The sequence below is a fragment of the Aptenodytes forsteri genome, unplaced genomic scaffold, assembly GCF_000699145.1.
Source record: "Aptenodytes forsteri isolate BGI_AS27 unplaced genomic scaffold, ASM69914v1 Scaffold426, whole genome shotgun sequence".
In the NCBI taxonomy this organism is placed as follows: domain Eukaryota; kingdom Metazoa; phylum Chordata; class Aves; order Sphenisciformes; family Spheniscidae; genus Aptenodytes; species Aptenodytes forsteri.
Genome location: NW_008794010.1, coordinates 1,847,215 through 1,869,549, shown reverse-complemented (window position 1 = coordinate 1,869,549; position 22,335 = coordinate 1,847,215). Strand labels below are relative to the sequence as shown.

Here is a 22,335-nt window from a genome sequence, read left to right as displayed (position 1 = left end):
AGTAACCTGACCTTTTTCTTGCCTTGGCTCTGAAACGTATGTGAAATGTATCAAACCACCCCAATTCTGGCTACCTGCTGTGCCCTAGGCCACTGGCCAGTGCTAAACAAATCCTTTTTTAAATTAACACTCTGTAGTAACATTTTCTTACAACTTAAAATGTTAGTTAATGGTGGGGTACCCAAACATGAGATACAGGCAGCAAAGACTGACTGCAGCACACCTAACATTTGGTGTAGCACGTACTCAGGGCAGTTGTTTAGTCCTAGAATTATATTTATGCCTCTGCATTTAGCCAAGCCAACTTTCCAATAGGATAAATTCCCGAGGCTGACACTAAAACCCCTGCACTTTATATCATTTACATTCTGTTACAATCATTTAGTTCTTCTGCGCTTCCTTCTCATGCTCCCAGAGAATACAGACAAACAGCACCTCACCGTGACCCGATAAGAAACTTTAATTCCATGCATTTCTCCACGCTGAAATGAAGATTTAGCAGCAACCTGAATTTAATAACATTTCTTCCCCATCGTTACATGAGATTTAAATAACCGCAACTGGTATTTTTGAAATGGTTTAATCTCGAAAGATTCCAGTTCCCTTTTACAGCCCAGCAGAGCCTTTGCTATTCTTGCACTAAGAAGTTGATAAGGGCAGTTCTGGGAGACAGAAAGGCCTTTTTAATGGTTCGTCCCTGGAGATGCTTGACTCCAAGTTCACTTTGAAGAACTAGTTTGTGGACTTCTTCCAAATTGCGGGCTGCTTGCTGAGGCACAAAAACTTTGCCACAAGCTTTGTTATTGATCTGAAAAAAAGAGACATGAAAACAAGAAAAACAGAAGTTACTAGACTGATTTACACAATTTCATTTCCTGAATCCAATCCATCGCATTATATGTGGGGAAAAAACGTGGATCAAACTCTCTTTTCTCCAACACGAAACTTTCTAAGCAGAAAATTCTCCACACCTCCTGTCCCTCTACCATAAAATAAGAGAATGAAATTCTGACTCATGATACTCAAGGAAAATTGAAGAAGTGGCCATAGGAAGTCTTAGTCTTGAAGATAGCAAGCTGCATGTGACTATGCAATGCGGTGATCTTTTAAGTTTAAAAACGTGATAGTTACACAAGCTGAATAATGAGTGAACATAATGGTTTGTCAGGTGGGAATCTTGGTTTGTACATACTTCTAGGCTGCAATTTGCATTCTTTACAGCTTAGCGATTCCTTACAGAGATTCAAATGCAAGATTTATTGAAATAAAAATATTTGTGGCTGAAAAGATATCTGAAAGATTCATCATCACTTGTTTTTAGAAAAATAGGCTTTAACTCATTATATGTTGCATTCGTACTAAACGCATGACTCATTAAGCCAACACCGACCACAAAGACGACAACCACTCATAAGGTAATGCTTTCCTGTGTGTGGCTGGTTTTCAGAGCAGCTTCCATAGTGGTTTTGCATCAGCAGGGCAGAATCATGTAAGTAAAACTGAGTAAGGCCTTCAGTGGGAATCACCTTAATTTATAAAATGGTCTTAGAAATCTTTTCTGTCATCCACTAAGAGTAGATAACGGACAGGGACTACAGAGCCTTACTGAGTACCTTTCTGGAATTGGCATAAAATTCATTATTACAAAAGCTTTCAGATTTATATAGAGTACTTTCAGTGGATTAATGAAAAGAATATCAATCCCACATTTTAGCAAATGAAATAATTTGAATTTTTTAATCCAGTTCAATCAAATTACTTGCATAAAAATCTGCTGCAGGTACTGCAGATCTTTGACCTTTAGACATCATTGTAACGAGTTTTCAATCATCTAAACGGAACATACGTTGTTTCATACAGCTTGGACATAAAAATGCACACAGCTTGGTTTTCACCTGGATTCTATCCAGGATACATGTATGCAACATATGATGAATGAGAGAGACCTACTTCACTTCCCTAGTTCGTATTTTATTGAAAATAAAATAATCTGTGCAATTCTCAGAGAGAGGAAGTTGGGACAGATTTTTAAGGAACAAGATGAAGTCTCAAATGCAGCTGGGATGAGTCATTTCTGGTTTTTGACTAGACTTAACATCAATTTGCAGTGATAATGCAGGTAGGCTTTTAACTATTCCTACATGTATCCATAACGTGGTATCATAAAAGGCTGGCTGTGTTAAACTTTGCCTTTAGCACCTCGTGCAAAGTAAATTCCTTGAAAAACACAGAAGAGTTCATTTTTAAAGCTTTTGTGAAAAATAAATACAAGTAGTTCTTTTTGACAGGGCACTTCAGAGGAGAATACATTCCACAGGAAAAAGAAAATGGTAAAATCCAAACGGATACAGTTTTAGTGAGAATATAAAGCAAGCTTGTGAGCTCGCTGCTAGGACACACAGCCTGCAGTTCAAAACTCTGCCTGCTTAGTTAAAATGTCATTCACTGTCCTCCATGATGCAAATTAATATGTCCCAGTGGATGGATGTTGGCAGGGGGAAACTTGCCACAACTAGCCTATTTGGTGCTGTTCTCAACAGAAAAGCCAAGCGGTCTAAATCAGCTTAGTAAATAAATGACTGCTAGCAGTTGTGTTTTCCTAGAAAGGTCGAGAAGCCTAGGCGACCTGACACTGTGTACCTTCCCACAGCATCTCTCCTGATCTTCCCACACTGCGCTGCAAGCTGAGTCCGAAAATCCTATCAAACAGCAGATTGGTTATGATTTCAGCACGTTTGCAGCATGGCTTTCATAGTATCGTAGGTATCGTGACGCAAAGTCAAACGTATTAACGCCATTCTTAAAATAAGCATCTGCAGAGTTAATCATACACTGTGCGTAACAAGCATCCTATTCACATATTCTTTTAGTCGAGGGGTTAGATTCTCAGCAGGACAAATACCTTCTGCTGTGCTTCCACCTCTCTCTCTGTACCTCACTAGACCAGCATAACCCTCGACAGCTCCAGGTAAAAGTGCCAGCACAACAAACTTGGGTGCTGGCAGCCTTGTTTCTCTGAAAAACCATGGCAAACTGCAAGAGGAGAAATAAATGAGGCTTGGGTCCTTTCTTACCCTGAGAAAGGAAGCTGTTGCTTTTTCTTTTCTTCTTTTTTTTTTCTTTTTTTTAACATTTGACATTTCAGACTATTTTGGATCTAGAGGGAGCTAGAGGGAACTAGAGAGGTTATGAAGGATGAAATGAAATCACAAAAGACTGAAAAATAAGCACCTGGAGGCTGCAGGGAGGAATTTTTTTTTACTCATTTACTCAGATTTTTTTTTTTACCATTGATACACAATCCTTCTGAGAAGTAAAAAGGAAAATAAATATCTGTGTGCTTTTAGGCCTTCCTCATACGCCAAAGCAAGAAAGATGACACCAACTTTTTTTTTTTAATTTTATAAAAACATCAGTTATAAGACCACAGCTGCTAACAGTTCTGCACCACCTAGAAAATGTGAGGAATGCTAATCAGAAGTGTGTTCATATGATGAAAAGCACACTACATTCAGGTCAGATTTTTCACAGCATTAACAATATACAGTACGATTAAAAATACTCAACTTTGCAATAACATTTAGAACAACAGATACCATGCATATCCAGTGAATTTAAATGTCTTTCTTGTAGGCAATCTGTATTGTATCAGCCCAGGATGCAGTGAATTGGTTGCTTTTGCTGCTTTGGGTTAAATATGGAAAGACGTAACTCCAGCACAGACAGGAAATAATGAAGTATTTTGTGTCAAGAGAAATAAAACCATAATGTCTCAGCAGGCAAATCCATGGCAGCCTGAGGCAGTTTGATGTCTTGAGAAGAATAGGGTTGTGGCCCAAAGACTCAGTGTGACTGCGCAGCCTTGTGAAGAGACACTGCCTCTTTGCAACTAACCAATTCCTCCACAAGACGAGTGTTTCTTGGTTTAATGAGGGCAATTTATTTTTACAGCCATACAAAAAACTACAGTGTCCACAAGACTTTAAAATATTCACATTTATGATGATTTCTCCCTGCTCCTCTGTATTTCCCTTTTGCCTTACTCTATACTAGAAAGCCAGGCACATCCCCCAGGCACTATTTTTAAGAATTATTCCCAGTTCAAAAAAGGAACTTGTCTCTCTGGTATTCGAGCCACTTGCTTTGTCAGAACTAAGGAAGGTGTTTACATATATCATAGTCTTCCATGAATATATGACTGAGAACACAGGGGTTGCTTTTTCTATTACAAGACTTCTGCACAAGGCTATGGCTTTCACAAAGTCAACCAGGAAAAGAAACAAAAATAATTTTCATAATGGTTGTTTAAAGCAAAATTAATTTTTATTCTTCTGTTTTCTTTTTTTGAGAAGGAAGTTTTAACGTCAGCAGAAAAATATCAGTGAAATGTTTAAGCATTTTTATGTTCAGTTGTACAGTCTTAAAAACATTGAGTTCAGAGTTTTCCCTGTATTGCTGAAGTTTTTATTTTAAAGATATATTTAATAACATGTTTGCTTTAACCACAATTGCGAAGAAGTTTCTATAATTACACAATTTCTCATTCATGACTTCCTTATAAACTGAACACTGGAATTTAAGATGTTTGCTGGCTGTGCTTGAAGGTGAAGGTTTATTTTAAGCTTGAGCAAAGTGATTATACCCAAGAGAAGATTTTTGTGGATATATGACCTTTTTACTGGTACAAATAAATACTTATCACTTAAGAAAAAACATAAAGGAAAAAAAGCAATAAACCCACAGTGAATATTAGGCTAAGTCTGCTATTAACCCCAGCTGGCACTTCAGTTCTTCTCCTTGGTTTGGGAAAAGATGCCAATTGAAAATTTCCTCCAAAAAGACAGACTCTGTGGCCTCTGCTAAGCACTTATGTTGAACGTTAGAAAAGTTAGTTTTTTAGCAGCATTTCTCATTCTGTTCTGTTCAAGTGGACTGTGACTGAGAGATCTGGCAAGTTACGAAACTATTTGCAAAGATACTTTGATTAGGGCAATCTACAGCAACACAACTTCCCCTAAATCCAACCAGTCTCTTCCCTCCTCAAAAAACCCAGCTGAACAAAAATAACTGAACTTGCTCCTCCTACCCAAAGGAGCTAACATAATAAAATAGATAAAATACAGATAAAATGCATTGCTTCTGTTTCCCTTACACACACAAGTACACACGTGCGCACGCACACACACACACACACAGAGCATGCAGTTTTACATGACCAAATGACGTTTCTTCTAGAGGCTCCATCTCATTCAACGTCCAGAAACACAAAAAGTGTTTAAGTTGAAACATTTAATTTTAAAGTTAAAACATTTAAGTTTAGAATGTCTGCATGGTATATTAAAGGTTATTCTTTGGCGAGCAGTGAAAAAGGCAGGAGTCTTGCAGATCTAATAGTATGCAACTATGTAATTACAGACTACCATAATGCCGGAGCATGAAGCACTTGAATGCAAGTTGACCAGGAGCCAGCTGATGGAAGAGCTGAGACACTACTCATGGATCCCACGCCCTGGCTCTAAGCCCCGCAAGTCTCTCTGTGGCCTGCGGTGGCACTTGCTGCTGCTGTGCTCCATGTAACGATAAAGCTTAACGACGCTGAATACAGACTAGTTAATTAGAGATGTAGGAAAAAAGACAGTAAACTACACTGTGCATGTGCACATATGCATTTTGGAAAGTTACAGGCTAACTAAATGTAGTTTTATGTCCACTCTTCTACTGAACTGCCAGCTCTTTCCCTAGACCACAAAGGTGTTAGAGCACAAAGAGGAACTGGGATGCGGTTCTAACATTAGGAAAGATACCTGTTTTTCCTCACCCTCATTCCTGCAAACACGCTCTGCTGAAATGTGCCAGAAGTTCAGCCTGAGGCAGATGGGAAACATCATTTGGCAAAAATCACAGCAACTTAATCCAGCTTATGAGAAGTTGTATTAGGCAACCATAGCACTACAGATACCACAAGAAATGTCACCTGATTATACGTTTTTGTACAGGGCCAAGATCATAAATGTACTGTCAGGCAAAAAATCTGGAGGGACCTGTAATTTGATCACAGTTTTGACTGTACCGTCCTTGCCCACAGCTGTTCACTGGTCAAATCTCCACAGGTACTAATATGCAGTCACTCAAAAAGACTTATATTTAGATTGTCTCTCTTCCAGACTTGCTACATTTTTTTCATTTAGGAAACCATTTTAATTACTCAGCACAACGGTAATTGCAGCTTCTATTCTATCTGACCTTTCACTGAGCCACCAAAGAAGGGAACTGACTTCCACAAGAGCAGAAGTTCTGTCATCCTCTGAGCTCGTAATGCATTAACTGACCACCACTGAAAATAAATGAGAATGCTCTTACCAGAACAGACATCTCCACAACATCTGACGGCTGAAGGTACTCCGGGTCTACTTTGGGCCAGGACTGATGCAGCACATCAACGTCCCAGTGATGATGAGTACAAAGTTTATTCTGCATATGTGACAAACCTGGAAAATGAAACCAGTCAAACATTCAGCTGTATTGTCACCAGAACATTCGCTCTTTGGAATTTGTTGGAGAAATAAGATCAGAATAAAGTTGACTTTAAAAGTAAGTCCCTTAGGAGGAAATAACATTGTTTAGATTAGCATACAGCACATTATAAACAGAAAGATATATATCTTTGAAGTGCTTGTTTTATACCATGTGTAGGGATGCTAACATGAACGTTGTGGGCACATTTTAGATTTGGAGTAGCACTCCAAAACTTTGGCAAAAGCACAGAACACCACTGTTTATTATTTTAAATTGTAATACTGCAACACAAGCTGACCTCTTCTTCTAGAAATCAGTCATAATACTGTGTTTTTTTCCAATAACACCATCAGTTTGATTAAAATTTTACTAGCAACTCAATCAAAATGATACACAATTTTGGCTTATTATTTTACCATCTGTAATATGCTGGGTAGTTTCTAAATTTGCAAGTCAAGCTACTTGCAAGATTTTCTCATATTTTGTGAGGTATCTATTTTTTCACAAATTAAAGGTGCTATGTAAGAACGCCCTGCACAGCTTGCTCTCCTTCTTATGATACGTACACTCTGAAATGCTTTATCCTTTGATTTCATTTTAAAAAACTCCTGAAATGGCTATAAGTGATCTCCTTTTATTAAGTAGGCTTTGCTCTCCCCAAGACAATTAATTCCTGATTTGTTTAAGTAATAGGAGAATAGAATGCAATTCATTCTGAAGTCGCATTCTTTAACTGAATAAAAGCTGCTGAGTCGGATTTATGTTGCTGTTTACTCCAGCTGTAGGACAAAATAAAAAGATTTCTCTTAACGAGGCTGTCAAATATGATCAATATTGATGATGATTGCTCTTGTGATTCTCACAAAGCTAGGGGATTTTTAAATTAAAAACATTCTCTGTGTATGAATAAGGATACAGACTAAAACTTCTTTTAAACACATGCTTCATTCAGAACTGCAAAATGTATTTGAAATCTCATCTGGTTTAGGGAAACTCCAGCAAGAGCACAAAGAAAACCCATCAACACAAGATTCACTGTTGAGACTGAGGTACCCGAAGCTGTTCAAAACACAGCACAAAGGCAGACATAGGAGCAAAACCGACCCATGCATAATACATACATGAATTTACCTAGCTGGATTGTTTAGACTAATACAGCAAATAACAACAGAGACATAAAGGGAATGCAACTTCCTCCAGAAAAATCGGCCAGATTTTTGTCAGCACTTTTTCAGACAAAGCACTTGGTAAAACGACACACAGCCGTGCTATTTGCTGAATGATTCAGAAAGGGGCAGTGGGGTGGACCGGTGGGAGCTATTTCTAATGGCAAGCAAGAACGTGCATATTTCCTAAGAATAACAACTAAGCCACAATCTTATTAGGTAAATAATTGATTAAAATACTTTAATGGATCTGGATTCGTGTATTTTTTTTCTCTTGTGACAGTAGCTCAGAAACTGAAAGAGCAAAAGATAGGAACTCAAGCAGAAAAAAAATCTTTGCATTGGTGATTCATTATCACGTTGACTTTAAAGACAACAGCTGCTAGATTCTTCCCTTTTTGGCTTTTGAACATCCAGATGAGCTCATTTCTTTCCAACTGATCACATGCCTTGTGGCAGAAGCATGCATATTGGCCACTCCTTATTTTCCTGTTGAAGTGGATTCTTCAAACTATTAAAAAAACACTTTCTGATAGAAGTCAAGAGCGTCTATCTACGAAAGCAAAACCAGGGTCCCTTTTAATCCCCGTGGAGGCTGTCAGCCCTAATAAACCTACTAATAAAAAAAAAATTAAAATGTATTCTGAAGCAGATAAAGTGTGACTAAGCACAATGTCTATCTTTTGGTTCGTTTTCTTGCTACAAAATGAGCTATGAGCTCATCTATATATAAAAAAAAAAGTGCAAAAGTCAACAGAACTAGTTTCAGAAAACAGAGTTTGACAGGAAACCAAAATGAAGGTTTTAGTTATGTTGCCTGTTTGGCTTCCTGCCTTAACTCACATTTTGTGAGCTGTAGAACACAGAAAATGCAATAATTTGGTTTGCATTTTCAAAATGCAACACACACAAAACCAGAAACTTCATTAAAGTCAGGACCTAGGCAGAACCCTCCTTCAGCCTTCCCACTTGATTCTGAGATGTTACACAAAAGCGCTGTTTGAGAAGTTAAGAACTGACCATTTCACAGACTTTTATTGTGAAAACATTAAAGACCTGTTTTACTGTCTTACTGTACTGGGAAGCGCCTAGCGAAGTGCACATTATGAAGCATCGTGCATTTTGCTTTACATTGTTTGACATATTTCGCTTTTATGGCTATAGATTCTCTTGCAGCCATAGGACAGAAAGCCACCTGAGTACATTTTTACTTACTGTAAGCTGTTTACTCATATGTACACACCTGTACATCCATACAGGACAGATCAAGGACAACACTTGTGCTCAATCTGAAGCCCTGATCCTGCAAGTGGATCTGCTTCAATGGGCTTTTACTGATTAGCAAGCTACTACTAAATCAAGGTTGCCCTAATGAGTAAGTCACAGCATTGGAGCCCAAGTTAAAACACCAAGTTAAACGCATATTATGTTACTGTAAATGAGTGAGTTGAGAGGAGGAGGGGACAGGACAAGTCTAACAACGTTTCACCTCATGGCAGTGTTTTATTAGCATTACATGAGTCTTTCAGAAGCATAATACTTCCCCTAAGGTGCTATTTGGAGGGGAAGAGCAGATTCTCATTTTAAAGAGATTTAAGAAGGAAAATGTGGAAGCAATCGTGTATCAGCAAGGTAAGCTAGGACAGCAAGGTAATTCTAGTCTTAGAGGAAAAAAGCACTAGAAAAAATTATCTGTAAAATCCCAGCAATAGTGCAGCTAGTTTGACACAAAATGATGTAGGCAAGAGAAAAAGATGTGATTATGGAGTAAACTGAGTAAGAGCTGGCATGGGACAAGGGCCGACACAGAGAGGTTAACAAAGCAGAAAAGGCAAGGAGGACAGAAGTCTTAATGGGCAATAAAAGGAAGTTAATGAAGGCAACTGAAGCAACGCCCATATCAGAGTTTAGGACTAGGGATTTTCTAACAGGAGACATAAGAAGATCAGAGGGGACACTGTAAGGTGACTATGAGGGTGCATTATCCAAATGCTGATAACTTTTGGATTTAGGTAACCCAAAACAATAGAAATCTGTGTTAAGTAAAAATCCGCCACACTAGAAGACAGGCAGATAAAGATTTTAAAAAGCTCAGAGCAGAAGTGTGTAAGGGTAAGTGGAGATGCATTCTGGGTTAGTATCTTACTCGCCTCTGCAGCCTCTTCCAAGGACAAGATCGTTACCATGTTACTTTGTTCTTGATATGCTTTTTTGCTATTTAATGAATCTTCCTATTTGACAGATTCAGGCAAGTTGTGCATCCGAAATACTTTTCTGCAGCCCAGGAGGGATATGTCTGTCAGTCATATGTGAAATGGTCTGCAATCTCAAAGAAATGATAGCGATACAATAACAGCTGTTTCCAGACAGGTCTGAGAAAAACTGTATTGTACTGCTGGTATAGTAGTACAGAACGGGGTAAGGTCAGGAAAATTTACATTTACTCAATACAGTGCTAGGGGATTCATTTTATATGTTCCCTAGTGACAGATGTGGAGCACCAAGGAGGCTTGTGAAAAGCCTGGGTTACTAAAAGCTAACTCTAGAATGTGTTTCCAATTCAGCAAACTCCACATGAATCCTTCTGAACCTTCTGAAAATGATCTGCCTTCCTCCATTTGTACGGACTTACTATCCTTTACTTTGGGTTATTACTCTTGGATGAAAAAAAAACTTTTTTTATTCCAAATCGTGTTTCTTCTTGGATTTGTGAAGGGGGATTTCTGCATTCAGATTTTCAATTAAAATCTGCAACATCAATTACCTTCTACTCAGCTCTATTCTTTACAGAAGCCTTCTTGAGCAAGGACTGAATTCAGAAGAAGAAATTCTTGCAATAGAGCTATTGCAATGACAGTTAAAATGTTGCTAAGACAATTACACTTTACAAATTCCAATAATTATGTTTCATTTCAATGCATCTTAAGATGTGTTTATCATCAGTGTATATCTTTCATGTGCCATGTCTAATAAAAATTTAACGACTCACAATAAGCAATTTCATATCCTTGTCTGGACAGCAAAATACGGTACTACTACAAATAAACTAAAAACCCCATACGTCTCAAATGGTGTCTGTATATTCCTCAGATACAAGGTTTCAGGAAGGAAACAGATTTCCTCATCCTGTTAGTGTTCATAAACTGCCAAGATATCAGCCGGATGAACTCTTCCCACACTGAGGGGCTACAGTCGCTTTTTATGTTATTAAGCGATAAACCAGTGTATTCGCTGCACGATTAAGACCATTACTTTGACACACCGAAATACTGAAAACTGTTCCTCCTCTAAGCACAAGAAAGAACTACTTCACACACAAAATATCAAAGCACTGGGTCACTATCGTTCAGCTGCTGAAAGGCGAGGCACTTATCATACAGCACTCAAGCAGCTTTTCCCTTCACTCAAACTGGAAATATTTACTGCCAATACTGAAGTATGCTCTTCATCCAGCTCACAAAGGGACCAAACTCTTCATTCCTACCTGATGCATGAAAACAAGATGGTCACATATAAACTGAACCCCACAGGAGAATAATTCTTCAGCTGCAGAAGAACAAAAATTGCTGTATCTTGAATCTACCTAATTTTACTTTAATTGTACTTGGAAGTTGAACATTACATCAGAAGCATCCTTGGGATATCAAACTGAAGTTCTGAGTTTGCAAAGTTTATCAACAAACTAAAAAGAAAACATAGTGAACTAAAAAGCTAAAATTTCAAATGAACTCTGATGCAATTCCTGCAGAGCAGGATAGCATTATTACAATCAAAATTACTTATACCACTGATGCTAGTCATTACTTAAAATGTCAAGTAAAGCATCTTTAATTAACACTCTAAGATTATCTTTGTAATTTTCCTAATATTTTCATTAGTTGGCAGTCATTAAGATGGACTGATTTGCCGTTAAATCCAGTTGTAAAGAACTTTTTTGCTAATCAAGAGGATACCTACATACATAGTTATACACTTAGCCAAGTTTTAATTTTTACAAGCTATTGTGTTAGGGAACAGTGATTTGCAATTTTTTTTTTTTTACATTTCATTGTGATCTGTGTCAAATAGCTTATAGATTAAAATGGAAAACAATTAAAATGCAAAAAAGCCTTTTTTGCTATTTAAATATAAATGCATTCAGAATGCAAGTATTTAAGAAAATTTGTTAGATACTTAAAATTTATCAAAACATGTTTTGCAGTTAAACGTTATTTTTTCGAGCAAAGGAGAATATTTTATGCAATTACTGAATAAAACTAACAGTATCAGATATTTTTGGACATCAGATCCTTCAAGATTTTAATATTTATAGATGGTAGCCTCTTTTGCCTAGCTTTTTATTCTAAAACTAGAAAAGGAAAAAAGGTTGGTTGATTTATTTTCAATTTTCAGCACACCTGTCATTTAAACTGAAAAAACACTATTTGCGCCTGCAGAAGAGCTTCCAGTTGTCAAAAGTTATTTTATTACCTCCACAAAGCCTCATTCCAGGTACTTAGCCAGAAAGTTCTATAGTTCTGTGGTTTAATCGTCTTCAAATCTTTGGCAGAATTAATATAATACAATACATTAAGTCAGGGTCTTATTGTAGGTTGTCATTATTTCACATTAAGTTTTAAATTCTATTGTAATTTCTTCTTAAATGTTTCTTGACCAGTGATCAGCAAAGCATAAAAGGAGAGATTACAATGCAACAGCAACAGTATTATTCATCCTGTGAAGCACAATGCAGTCAAAATTAATGAGGATGCTCTTTTCTTCTCTCTCTTTTAAGGCTGTAGTAAAATTAATATTAGGCATATCTGACTATGTAGTAAACTTTCTAATGAGAAACACTAATAAGAAAGCAAATCTGTTTTCTTCAAAAAAAGCTTAAATACACAAGGAAATGTAATGTGGTTCAGAGTTAACACAACAAGTCACTGTTCCTATCCACCTTCCTACTCAACTGTAAAATTATCTGTTTGATATTAACTACAGGGCTTCCAAATTTCCCCGTTTCATTTTCCCCTGTAGAAAGAAAAATGCTCCTTGTTTTAATCACTAAACCAAACAAAATGTAAAGGTTGCACACAAGTCATTTTAGAATGAAATGTCAGTATTTAGTTATAAATACATTGCTTATGTGTTGCTTATTATTGGCATTACTGTAGGAGACAGAGGCTTCCATCAAAGTGCAGGGGTCCACTGCTATAGGTGCTATTTATAGAGCTAATAATATACAAAGTCCTTTTCCTGACTAGTTTACGAGAGAGGAAGCAGCACCATACCTACATTTAGATGAAAGCCACAGTACAAAAAGAGAGACTTACTCTGAGTGTGTATGGAGAACTAAAGCACAAAGAAAACTAAATAAAGTATTTAGAAAGTTTAATTTTTATATTGAAAATATTTAAAAAAAGAAAGCATCATCACCTATACACAACAAAGTTTAAGAAATCAGTTAACATCAGAAAAGCAACAAGACTTGGTGGAACCAGAGTGCAATTCAGAACATGAACTTAGGGAATCTGTCTCTAGAACACAGTTGGACATTTTTCACCAGAAATCCCAATCCCAGGACAGAATTGCTAGATGTTGGCTATTTCAAAATAATATAGTCTTCTTACCACAATGCAGTAGTTAAATGTACATGCGTTCTCCTGATAAAATTGTTTAATAACTTTGATGTACTGTAATGATGATCATGCTAAAAGAGATTGTGATTTTCATGTTTAGTCATAAAATTCTTCAGGCAATAACCACCACAAAATGTTTTTGTATGCTAGTCGCACTGGATTACAATGCACTGTCTTTGGACCACACAAGCAAAATCTTATCTTTAAATGCAGACAGGAGCCGAGGACAATACACTCCCAATTTTTGTTATGCTTCCTTTTCATTCTTACATCAGAGAGAGATCCAGAAAATGTTTATCATTCTCATTCTCCAGTGATTTTAGTACTAAGAAAAGACTTCCTTCTCTAACATTCAAAACATTACAGAATTAAGCTTTACATTTGACAAGTTATGTTAATTAAGATATCCTAGTGTTCTTTGTCATTTTATCAAACATATTTGGTATTTCTGTATTCCCTAACATTTATTTGAATTTCAAGTTCACAAGGCACTGTATATGGAAGTAATTAGGCTGGACCTCTTCTGCCTCCATCTCAACCAACGTGGAAAACAAATCGTGACCATTTAAGTATAATTTTAATTAGATGGTACTTCACATTGTAAGAGAATATTGACCAGAAGTAGCTTTCTCCAAATGGATCATGTCTGATGGCACTCTTTATTCTAAACAATTAAGCTTTTATTAAGACGTCTTAAAAACATTAGAAATGAAAACACAGAAAAAAACCCACTCTCCCCAATGTATCTTACTGTTTCCAGAGTCTCTGCCCCTATGTTATTGCTTTGAACAAGAGCAGCCTTTCTTTGGCAGTTAACATTATTACAGGGCCATGCACAGCTCTGAAATATAAGCAATTTAGTAGCTATGCTCCGTGAACACTTGAATGCACAAAGTTTTAGGTGACTGTTGAAAATCAAACTGTTAAAACAGCATCTGAAAGCTAACATTAGGTCCAAAACCACAAAGCAATCTGTAGCCAGTCTTAATGCAGAGTATACTCCTATCATCCCACATACGCCTTGGGACTTCTCCCAATAAACCTTAAAAGCAACTGCTGAACTCTGGCATGCACATCCCTTATTTCACAGGCTTTAACTGTAGGAGCACCATGCAACTTAGCCCACTTGGGATTCAGACTTCAAGGTTTACAACTGTGATAGATCTTAAAAAAGATTTCCTGTCTACCATTCCCACTCTCCGTGAGAGGTTAATTTGCAGCATAACATCCCTCAGCCTCTGGAGAATTTTACAAGAGTAGGATTTTTATTCAACGCTCTTTTAGTCTTTTTAGTATACAGTCCTCTGACATCGTCCTCTCTGCCTGAATTCCTGAAAGAAAATATTTGTAGTCCAAAGACTCTGAAGCAGTTGTTTGAAAAAGGGCTGTTTCTATCCTCAGGTTCAGCTTTTAATACTGCCATCCGTATACAGGAGCAGCTAGCAGCTGACATACAAATTCCTCATGCAAGTCCTGTCTTGAATTTTTCTTCCTTCTCCCTTTCTCTGTCTAGTCTCAAGAAACCCACCTTTGTATGCAAAGGAAAAGAAACTAAAAGCAGACAGATCTGGGAATACCACAAGTTTCAAATTTGTTTAGGAATTATGACAGAAGGTGACAAGATAGATGAAAAATTGAGGGATAAGTGACACATGTATTATGTTAACTTTTTGCCTTTTTTCCTGCAACATCAATAAAAAGTGTGTTTCTAGAAATACCTTTCCACATCTCTGATGCAATGTACGGAGCCATAGGTGCAACCATGATGCAGAGTGTAGCCAAAGCATCTTCAAATTCTGCGCTGTGGAGAATAAGAGGCCGAGAAGCTTGCTAAGTGAAAAGACAGAAGTAAAAGAAAAATTGTTAATATAAATATTCTGGTGTGGAGGGGAAAGTAGTTTAAGAAGAAAATGCAGTAATAAAACCTAAAATCAATGTCTATGCTCAGGACAGCATCATTTCACAGTAAGTTAGAAACTTATTAAAAGTTCTGGAGAATTAAAACCCAACTCTTGGTCACAGAGTGCTCTCTAACACTTGGAAGCTAATCCTGAAGAGGCTGATGCAGACCCTTGGGGATCTGCTCTGGTACAGGAGTCTGAACACAGACCCATGCAGACAACAGTGGCCCTCAAAAAAATTGAGTGCTGCCACTTCTAGAAGTGCAATCTTAGATAAAATCAGAACTATCTGAGAAGAGGTGAAGTACTTGTATGAAAGAGTCAAACTGTGCTGAATGCAGCATAGTTTTTGTTGGGACAACGTTCAGTTGTATGGGATCCTAGAGTGGCTTAAGTAAAGCTGAATTTAGTGACAAAGTGAGGTTTTATTGCTGAAGGAAGGTTTGGGAATGAAAAGTCCAGCACAGCCTTTTACAGTTCAGTGTTCAGACCGCTTTTCAGTTTCTCTAGTACAGATAATTTTCAATTTCTTGCAAAAGGTGCCAGACTGACAAGATTTGAACCTTCATTCCTCTATTTATTGCATCTTAATAGAAAAGATAGAGCACTAAAAGTAGTTAGATAAACTTTTTCTTTCTTTGCTTCTGTTTTGACTCAGAGAGATTACATTCCATGGCAAGTTCAGATTCTGCATTTATTTTGTAATTCACCTCTCTAATGAAATAGCACAGAAAAATGTCAATACACATCAGCTTATGAGAATTATTTGGTGGGTGTGATGAACACCCATTCCTGACTACTAGAAAATTATCCAAAACCAGTGATTTGTTTCACACAGACCACAGAAGACCTGTCAGATGGCATCTTCTTATCACTGATACTAACGAAGTCAGTGCAAACTAGATTTGAGTAAGTTTTAGTAACTACTACCTTTTGCCCATATTTGATCTTCACCCACCTCCCCACTTCCTCCTTTCAAATGGGACCAAAAGAGGAAGTGTCAGCATGCTATATGGAAACTTGTTCTCGAAAGATACTGCACTGACTTTTTTGGTCAAGAAATATGTCAGTGGTCAAACATCTGGCTGTCTGTAGGACATTGATTTTTACTTCTTTATTTATTTTTTAACATTCACTCATCACCATCCACCAGCCTAAAATGCATATGAATCACTGAGCTGGGGATAAAGAACTGTGTGTCACCTTCCCGACACCACACAGCATCCCAGACTTAAGTTATTTCAGTACAGCACTTGTGGATGCCTTACTTATCTTTTTATTCCTTGACTTTGTCAATAATCTCCTTGGAATCATTAAGGTATAAAATGGTATTTCAATAAAGAAGTTGAAAAATCCAGATTTTTATTTGATTTCTGGTCTAGATCAGGTTACCATTATATGCCTGAAGGATTGCTCAACCAGATGTAAGAGCAGTAACAAAAATAGTGATAACAGTTTATTATATTTGACCTATCACCACTGGCTGATAAACAACATACTCTAAATAAAAAATGCTGAAGACTTAAGTTATTGTTACATTTGTTTTAAAAAGAAGAATTTGCAAACTCTATTACTAGCAGACAGTTCAGTGGTGAAAGCTGTCTCTGAGGAATGTAACATTATGTGCGATTTTCCTTGTAAAGAATAACCCTTTTCTTTAAATCAGAATGTTGGTAATTCTATAATGTACTACTATACCTAGCCACATACGCAACTTGTTTAAAAACAAAAGAGAACAAAGAACAGAGCTAAACAAAATGTATCCTTTTGAAATTACAGGATGCAGATGTAAACATCAGAACCTAGTGGCTCTAATACCGTCAAGCTCATCCTGCAAAACAATGTATTTCAGGGTTACAGTGATACTAGAATGTATTGCTTTTGAACCGAATAATTCAAAGGGGCTCTCAAATTAGTAGCAAAGTTAATGACAGTAAATGACTTATGGAAAGCTGGACCTATATAGTTCAGGCAGCTCTTGCTTTGTATAAAGACCACAGGAACAGAGTCTGAGAGAAAAATACCTTCATTCATATCGCGTACTTACATGGAGTACGTTAGTGAGGCTCATCAATCGAGAAATAGCTGCATTGAACAAATGATCCTTTGTGAAGTACTCTGTTACCTTGTATTAAAAGAAAAGGTTGGTCACTAATTACTTAAAATTCTCAAACAGGGAATATTGGGTTTTAAAATGAAAAATAATTATTGCTAATCAATTTCAATTTGTGAAATATGCCCATCTTATCTCTTACATGAAAATCACTTCAGCATGCAAACACATCATCCATCCACATGTGTGGATGGGAAAATAATAATCATATAAAAATTCATTTGACTAGGTCCCCTCTGTTTCAGGATTTTAAAAGCTTCAATCAATGCCAATTAGAACTGTGTATTAGTAATCACCCTCTATTTCCTTTAATAAAATATCTTCCCTTTGCCCCTTGAAGAAGTCTTCATACTTGTAAATCCAGTTATGCCGGTGACAGCTTGTCTATCCATAACAAGCTATCTAATGTTTGTTAAAACACCTGGAAGGTCCCTCACCACAGGATTTAAATCAGGAAAAGTTTTTATCCGCAGAAAAATATTTTAAGTTAATTTTGCAGATATTTATGTCTTCTTCTGAGTCTTGGACAATTGAATTGACACTAATCACAGCATGAGACAACACATAAGAAGAGATGAACAATCATTTAAATAATTTTTTTTTTTTAGCATATGCTAATATATTTTCTCCAACAACTTTTTTTCATTCTATATGAAACAGCAGGCATGATAATGAGGTGTGAAGCAAACAGATGAAAAGCCCTTCTTAGGGATAACCTGCATAACTCACCTATAGCTTTGCTACTAGAAATGGAGTTACTCCAAACCCAGACTGATAATATTTTAATGCCGTAACATTCATTCATTCATCCTTTAAAGGAGGCACACAGCAGAGAAATTTTGCCAATCCAAATCTTACTATTTTGCAAGAGTTCTGTCCCATAAGATTTTTAGGTAAATAAAATTACTTATACAGAGAATAATTCACTTAAAAATTATTTTATGAGCTACTCATCCGGGGAAAAACTCTTGACTCTCTAAGGCAAGCATACAGTTTTAGCATGAGCAGCAACTTATTTAGTAATTTACAAACTATGTAAGCGTTTCTTTTAACCTCAGATATCACCAGATTCTTCTGATCCCAGATCTTTCTGGCTTCAGCCTTCTCTTTCTTATTCAGAAGCCCAGGATTGGGCATGGTTCCTGAAGTCCTTGCTTCAATAAGTTTAGTTACAAGCGTCCAGAGGCGTGTCTGCCATCTCTGAACACCTGGCATAGCATCAGCTGAGATTAATGAAAGATTGCAGAAACAAATTTCAGTTACAATGAATGAATCCAAAACTTTAAAGAAAAGCAGAAAGGAAGCTGAACGCTAGAGTCAAACATTTAAAAAGAAAACCCCTGTATTTTAAATGAAAAATGTCAATGCAATTAAAAATGCCTTTACAAATAATGCCAGGTTGCTTTAATGGAAAGAAATCAGTAAGATAAAACAAAAGTATTTTTCTGCAATGACTTTAAAACATATATACAGCAAGAATATTTGCTAAATCCGTAAAATAACCCAAGGTTACGTCAATGTTAGAATGTTCATCTTGTGTTTTAATGACTCAAGAAAACAGTTCTTCTACATGCTCTCATTTTTCAAACTCATGGAAGAATACAAACATACATATATACACACACACGTATGCCCACATGTTTTTTTACGTGGAGAGGTTTCTTCTAAAATTTAATTTTAGAATTGCATATACTTTTGTGGCTACAGAGATGCTACTGTGCTAACGAGTATAGGCTCTGATCCTTGGTACCATCTTTTGACACAGCTTAGTATGGGATGGAGAGATTATAAAGCTGTTCACCCTGACCCTGCAGGCATCAGTCCTACACCACGGATGCTCTATAGGGACCATGCTATAGAGAGACCCAAGCTACTGCTGCTCACAGCCAGGTTCTCCATGTGCTGTGGTGCAGAGCCACTAGTGAAGGTATGGCTTGATGTGCGGCACCGATATGGCTTTAGCTCTCTCTTCCAGATGTGTTGTGTTTCTACTAGACTGCACAGCACTACATCACACCGCACTGCACAGTGTCAACATATCCTAAGACGTCCCAACTGGCAAGAGCTTCCAATTCTGCTCCAGCAACTGCACTAGAAAAGATTGCCAGGTCTATACTAAACTGGGAGAAGTAAAAGCCATGTGAGTGACTGTAATACAGGTGGATTATCTGTCTGATTGCACTAGATGAAAGACTTCCTGCACATCTAGGAACAGTAAAATACAACCTGATTGACTATGTCTGCATGATCCTCATGAACTCTCATAGGTGGGACTGGGAGTATGATGCTCTCCCCAAACTTTCCATTTCCTGTTCATACCAGAAACATGTAGATCATCTAGATAAGGTAGGCTTGGCATTATCCAGACTGTAGTAATGGTGTAATAAGCTGCCGGGTAAGTTTGACCACATCTGGTCCTGCATAGTCTGGAATATTGCTTGCCCACACCAGGGGAGAGGGGGAGAGAGTGACATGAGGCCCTGCCTACATGGCCACCACTGAAAAGACAAGGAATCTAGTCTGGAGGGCAATCCTCAAAAGGCTATCAAAACACATCCAGTGAAGAGAAGGATCATGGCAACTAAGAACCAGAATTTAAAATTCTCTGAATAAGACAATTTTCTGTATTGGGTTTGTGTGGCAAGGTTTTGGTACCAGGGGTGCTACAGGGGTGGCTTCTGTGAGAAGATGCTAGAAGCTTCCCCCATGTCCGATAGAGCCAGTGCCAGCCAGCTCCAAGACGGACCCACCGCTGGCCAAGGCTGAGCCAATCAGCAAAGGTGGTAGCGCCTCTGTAATAACATATTTAAGAAGGGGAAAAAAACTGCTGTGCAACAGCAGCCGGAAGAGAGGAGTGAGAATATGTGAGAGCAACAACTCTGCAGACACCAAGGTCAGTGAAGAAGGAGGAGGAGGAGGTGCTCCAGGCGCCAGAGCAGAGATTCCCCTGCAGCCTGTGGTGAAAACCACAGTGAGGCAGGCTGTGCCTCCCCCCTGCAGCCCATAGAGGTCCATGGTGGAGCAGGTATCCACCCTGCAGCCCATGGGAGGACCCCGCTCTGGAGCAGGTGGATGTGCCCTGAAGGAAGCTGTAATCCCATGGAGAACCTATGCTGCAGCAGGCTCCGGGGACCCACGCTGGAGCAGTCTGTTCCTGAAGGACTGCACCCTGTGGAAAGGACCCACGCTGGAGCAGTTCATGAAGAACTGCAGCCCATGGGAAGGACCCACATTGGAGAAGTTCGTGGAGGACTGTCTCCCGTGGGAGGGACCCCACACTGGAGCAGGGGAAGAATGTGAGGGGGAAGGAGCAGCAGAGACAATGTGTGGTGAGCTGACTGCAACCCCCATTCACCATCCCCTTGTGCTGCTCGGGCAGGGAGGAGGTAGAGAAAATCGGGAGTGAAGTTGAGCCCGTGAAGAAGGGAGGAGTGGGGGGAAGGTGTCTTAAGATTTGGTTTTATTTCTCATTACCCTACTCTGATTTTGATTGGTAATAAATTAAATTAATTTCCCCAAGTCGAGTCTGTTTTGCCTGAGATGGTGATTGCTGAAGCGATCTCTCCCTGTCCTTATCTCAACCCACAAGCCTTTTGTCGTATTTTTCTCCCCCTATCCAGTTGAGGAGAGGGGAGTGATAGAACGGATTGGTGGGCACCTGGCATCCAGCCAAGGTCAAAGCCACCACAACTTGCTTGCTTTCTTCAATTTAAACATTCATTATTTTGTTATCATTAAGAAATTCAGACCAAACCTTAAAGATTTAAGAGATGCTTTTCACCTACTTTCCATTTTTTCCCCCTGGAAATATCTTTAGGCTGCTAACATTTCCTTTGGTTCACATTTTCCTATGCTCTTTTAACATGACATGACTCCGAAATCTTTCTTTGTATTTCTCAAGTGGTAAACAGATTGGTTTGAATCTCTAAATGCATTTTTGCTAGCATTATACCTGCATGTGCTTAGCTTTCTTAAAGAATGTTTAACCACCAAGCTCTAATATACTTTGCAACTAAGATTCTGTACCCACAATTCTCATACTAATTTAGTTATTCCATTTTCAAGATGGAAAAATACAGCAAAAAGATCGTGTATCACTGAATTAGCTGCTTCAGAGGGAATTATGTACCTGTGTACTGTTAGGGACGCAGGAATTGCAGCTTGATTCCAAGCGGTTGGTTTTTTTGAGAGACATTACCTCTTCAAATGCCTAGCTCTGTACTGTTATGATTAGATGATGACAGAAAGCCAGCTGAGAAAAGTCATATAGCGCACTTGTCCAGTATATACAACAGTGCAATAATATGTAAATAAACACATATGACTGTAAAGGGTGACAGACACCAACTGAAATAATGCTTAGTGCAGGCTGAACTAAGTAGCAAGAAGCTACCACAAGCAAGAATGAAGAAATACACTTTTTTTAAACCAGGCATGGAGTGTTTTATTAAAGCCTTATGCAACAAGAGGGCTAGATTTAAATGTATGCATAAGACTACATTAAAATGTATGAACCACAGTGGATAAAAGAAATTAATATCTGTCAGTATGACAAATTGCATGATGGCAGTAAATAAGTGTGTAGGAGGGTAAATCTTATCTTATTCAAGAACTAAGCTCATAAAAATGTCATGGGTATACAAATATTAGTTACTAGGAACTCTGATTATCTTCCAATGAGATTCTTCTGAGAAGTATTTCATGGTCCAGCTTACAAAAGTCATTGCATACATGTGTAAATAAATGGAAATAACAAAAAATTGCAAAGTTTTATCTGTAATCTGATATGATTGAAAAAAAATCTTATAATGAAGAAAATAATCTTAAAATAATCATTTTCAGTCAATCAATCATAGCTAATAAAAAAATAAAAGAATGAGGTCCAGGTTTGCACTCTGTTATTTCAGAAGAAAATACGACTTGAGAAGTACTTTCCACACATGCTTTCAGCTTGAAAGAGGTAAGCTGCTTGCAACAATCTTGCAAGCTGCCTCTCAGTGACAGCTTTGTGACCCCCTCTC

At 37.8% G+C, this 22,335-nt stretch overlaps 1 protein-coding gene across 1 annotated transcript in view; it reads right to left on the bottom strand.

The window, feature by feature from the left end:
- Nucleotides 1-439: 439 nt before the first annotated feature.
- The window catches only part of LARS2 (leucyl-tRNA synthetase 2, mitochondrial), a 92,575-nt gene continuing 70,679 nt past the window's right edge, over nt 440-22,335 (bottom strand). The window contains exons 16-20 of the mRNA XM_009290374.2: nt 18,368-18,537; nt 17,249-17,326; nt 15,019-15,130; nt 6,361-6,488; nt 440-808 (exon numbers count right to left, since the gene is read on the bottom strand). Of these exons, the coding sequence (XP_009288649.1) occupies nt 629-808; nt 6,361-6,488; nt 15,019-15,130; nt 17,249-17,326; nt 18,368-18,537 (668 nt within the window). The 3' untranslated portion in view covers nt 440-628. The remainder of the gene's footprint in view (nt 809-6,360; nt 6,489-15,018; nt 15,131-17,248; nt 17,327-18,367; nt 18,538-22,335) is intronic.